The sequence below is a fragment of the Chanodichthys erythropterus genome, chromosome 22 (assembly GCF_024489055.1).
Source record: "Chanodichthys erythropterus isolate Z2021 chromosome 22, ASM2448905v1, whole genome shotgun sequence".
Lineage (NCBI taxonomy): Eukaryota > Metazoa > Chordata > Actinopteri > Cypriniformes > Xenocyprididae > Chanodichthys > Chanodichthys erythropterus.
In genome coordinates, this window is record NC_090242.1 from 28,909,101 (window position 1) to 28,913,596 (window position 4,496).

Here is a 4,496-nt window from a genome sequence, read left to right on the forward strand (position 1 = left end):
CATCAAATTCTCCAAAGCTGTTTGCCAAGCTTCCGATTAAATTTCATATTTGAAATCGCCAATGAAATCTGACAACAATTGTCTCAAAATTTTTTCCAAACGCTGGAATCATGACAAAAAAAGAAAAAAAAAAAGAAAAAAAAAAAAGTATTTTTTAGGCTGGATGAAGCTAATGCGCCTGCGCAGACCTAAATGCGCGTCTCTCGTGCCTCATTTCTGAGGCGCGCGTCTGGGTTTCTATAGAAACCAGTGCTTCTAACGGCCGCTGCAGTGACGCGATGACTTTACCAGTCGGCGATTGGCTCTTATTTTGAAGGCGGGACTTATTCCGCCATTTTGCACGTTACACTTTATCCCATTCAAAACAATACGAGTGACATGTCTTGTGTTATTCTATAGTCTTTGGTGATATTTGTGTGGCCTAGAGCTCTCCACATCAGAGCAGTAGGCAGTGGGGCGGTGCTCTTTAGAAACAGAGATTTGGTGTCATTTTTAATAACATGCACATAAATTAAAACTATTTTCCCCAGACTGTTTTCTTTCTCTAATCAAGTTGAAAGTGAAGTCAAACTTTCAGTTTTCGTTATGTACATTTTGCATTTATGCATACAATTACAGCACCTCCTTCAGGGAAGAAAACATTCTACCATCGTCAGCTCCTCAATGCAATACATCGAAAGCATTTTATCCTTCTATTTTCCTGACCTGAAAATAAAGTTGGGCCCAAAACTCTGAGACTACATTGAAAATCTGGGATTCAAAAAGGAATTGAAATCAGGAAATACACAAAACGTTTTGGGATGTTGACAGATGTAGATATATTTAAGGCTTAAGTAAATGCAAACTACTGTTAAACAGCCTTTCGATTTTCATCCACACACTTTATTAATTCAGCACCATGCTCTACAAACACTCTCATTTTGATACTATACCAAAAAGTCATTATGCCTCGGTACTGAATGGATTTCAGTGTTCAACATTAAGGGTCATTAAGGGTCATCATCTTTGTTGAATAACTGTGACTTGGTGGTAGGTCAGCAATGCTAGATAACTCATGAATTCTGCTTTTACACCAAAAAAAAAAAAAATAATAATAATAATAAAAAAAATGTAAAAAACATATTTCATTTTAGTTTGATTAGTAATAGCAAAAGCCTAGGGGTATTATTAGTTGGATAGGCTACTGACATCTTAAATTCTACTTAATTTGCCCAAGCAGTCAATGAATCTCTATAGACCACTTTCGATTACTATACTCACTAGTAGAATTACAGGCCTAATAATTGCATGGAAAGTTAACAATCAGGTCTCTAAAAATAAATGGGGATATTTGTTCCTAAAGCTGTGGGGCAAAATGAAGCATCAAAATTACCCCAAAGCACAGGCATGTGGCATAATATATGTATCGGTTCACACTGGGAATTACATTGGTGGGTAACTGACTTCAGCACAAGATTATGTATTGTAAAAATTGCTAATTGTAACAGAAAATTAAGGCATGCTAAAATAAAAACCTGATAATTGGTTATGGTAATATATTGAATATATAAAGACAGTGTGTAATATATTGTAAAATATTGTAAAAATATTTATGAATTAACTTTATTATTATTATTATTATTATTACTTTTATTATTATTAAATTATTTTTTATTAAATTATTTATTTATTATTAAATATATTATTGGTTGAACCAAGATCTTTGTTTGGATTTGATTTAAAATATTACTTGACATTTTTTGCTCATGCTGCATTTTATTAATGTAACAACACATTGCCATCCTATAATGTTTGTAACATTTTTAATAAAGTTCTGACAATCACAGCTGCCAGTTCTCTCCACCATCTACTGTATTAAATAAATATCACTATATAATTATATATAATTCATTATTGGGTAATGGAATAGAACTTTGATTGATATATATTCCATGTACATTCATGACTTATTAACGAAAGTTACAATACTTGATTGCTAATTAATCACACGCCGAAACAAAAGCTTGTTTGACGCCCCATGGAGGGAGGGAGGGAGAGAGAGAGAGAGAGAGAGAGAGAGAGAGAGAGAGAGAGAGAGAGAGAGAGAGAGAGAGAGAAGGGCACAAACACTCCCATATTTATTCGGCGCGACACACTGGAGCGCACCGAAGACTCAACCCTCTTGTCTCCGCGCGCGCGCGCTTCTTTAGGAAACAAAGCATGTCTTGGCTCATTGTGGTTCTCCACTGCCCCACCAAAAAGGCAGTTGAAACAGATAAAATATATCCAAATTATCGGGGGGTTTTAAAAGTTAGCACATCATCTTTGTTATGATACGCTTGGCGTGGAGTGTTTGGCGGATTGCGCAGCGCTTCAGATTGGAGTCTACAAGTTTGAAGTCGAAGCGCGCCTTGGATGAGAATACGCTTGGAAATGGGGGATCAGCACCAAGGGTCCTCAGAATGGAATTAACTACCATCACCTTCACTTCGCCGAACTCATCAGCGGATACTAATGCCACGAGCGCGCCGAGACCCCCGCCGCATTCACAGTGCGCGGCGGTGCTCATCATTCTCGTGGTTACCGTGATCATCGTGGTGACCATTGTGGGGAACGTATTAGTCGTGGTGGCCGTTTTCACCAGCCGCGCGCTGCGTGCGCCACAGAACCTCTTTCTGGTCTCTTTGGCGTCTGCTGATATTTTGGTGGCCACTTTGGTCATTCCATTCTCCCTAGCCAATGAAGTGATGGGCTACTGGTACTTTGGAAGCACCTGGTGTGCCTTCTACCTGGCTCTGGACGTGCTCTTCTGCACGTCGTCTATTGTCCACCTCTGCGCCATAAGTTTGGACCGGTACTGGTCGGTCACCAAAGCGGTCAGCTACAATCTAAAGAGAACCCCGCGGAGAATAAAGTTCATGATCACGGTGGTGTGGATCATTTCGGCGGTGATTTCCTTCCCGCCGCTTCTCATGACCAAACACGACGAGCTGGAGTGTTTGCTGAACAACGAGACCTGGTACATCCTCTCCTCCTGCATGGTGTCGTTTTTTGCCCCTGGTCTCATCATGATTTTGGTGTACTGCAAGATCTACAGGGTGGCCAAACAGCGCGCGTCCACCGTGTTCGTGGCCAAGAACGGGATGGAGCGACAACCGTCGCAGTCCGAGACCTGCTTCGTGCGTAAAGGCAAGTCTGAGATGGAGAGCCCCAGCAGCCACAGCTCAGGCAGTCGAGAGCGCAAAGGCGAGCTCGACGACATCGATCTGGAGGAGAGCAGCGTTTCCAACAGACACAGGAATTCGCGCTTCGCCAAGAGCAGGAAGGTGGAAGGTGCACACGCGTGCCCAAAGCAAAATGGACGGCTGTCATGGGCATGTAGCCGCGCGTCGGAGCTCGAGCAGGAGCCGAAGGCGCGTCAGCTGTCTTTGTCCAAGTCAAAACTGGCACAGATGCGAGAGAAGCGCTTTACCTTCGTTCTGGCAGTGGTTATGGGGGTGTTCGTGCTCTGCTGGTTTCCATTCTTCTTCACGTACAGCCTTCATGCAATATGTCGAGAAAGTTGCACGATACCGGATTCTCTGTTTAATCTCTTTTTCTGGATTGGTTACTGCAACAGCTCTGTGAACCCCATCATTTATACCATTTTCAACAGAGATTTTAGGAAAGCGTTCAAGAAGATCATGTGTCAGCATTCTACACGCACGTAAATGCACATGTATATGTGAATCAATGACAAATAAGAGGCAGAGGGGCAATCTTTTGTAAATATAAAACATATAATATAATATAATATAATATAATATAATATAATATAATATAATATAATATAATATAATATAATATAACTTATCTGCCTTAAAATGTCTGACATTCTTTCCTTGCACTTTAAATATCTGTAGTTTTTTTAAGTTTTCAAACTAATATTTTATCATATCATGAACAGTCATTCAGGAATATAAGAAGTTTTCTTAGCCTGAACAAAACATTCCCTTTTTATAACAAGTGTTTTTTAAAAAAAAAAAAAAAAAAAAAAAATCTTGACACACATTAATATGGTTTTATGGTATTCTTGTCACATGAAAACAAAATGTCTTTCTTCTTGTTGGTCACACCACAATGACTCAGTGATTTGGCAGACTTTCTTCTTCAAATATTAATAATATTTGAAACCAAACTGCTTTGTTTGAAAGATAAAACAAATACCAACTTTTCTTTTATCAAGAATTTAATCCTCTTTTTTTTTTACAATCTCCAGCCATTTACACTAAAATTATTTTTTTTTATTTCTTTAAGCCTCACAAATGTGAATTTTTTTTTTCAGAAATTAAAAACATTTCATCATAAGGTGTATTTAAATTACTATAACTGGCATTTTTGTTGTATTTTTGAATAATTTTTTACATCCGGACACAAAAATGAGCATCGTGTCATTGACCCAGGCCTATATAACGTACGTGTCGCCGTGTGTTTGTTTGAGTTAGTCTGTGTGCTTTGTAAATAGTCTTACAGGATTT

At 38.9% G+C, this 4,496-nt stretch overlaps 1 protein-coding gene across 1 annotated transcript; it reads left to right on the top strand.

Annotated features, from left to right (window-relative positions):
- Positions 1–2,441: 2,441 nt before the first annotated feature.
- adra2db (adrenergic, alpha-2D-, receptor b) lies at positions 2,442–3,689 on the top strand. The gene has a single exon (XM_067376614.1). It carries the CDS (start codon positions 2,442–2,444, stop codon positions 3,687–3,689), a length of 1,248 nt encoding a protein of 415 aa, XP_067232715.1.
- Positions 3,690–4,496: the final 807 nt, after the last annotated feature.

Bases quoted from the DNA above. Each gene is read 5' to 3' on its own strand.
- adra2db (XM_067376614.1), top strand. From the start codon at position 2,442: ATGGAATTAACTACCATCACCTTCACTTCGCCGAACTCATCAGCGGAT.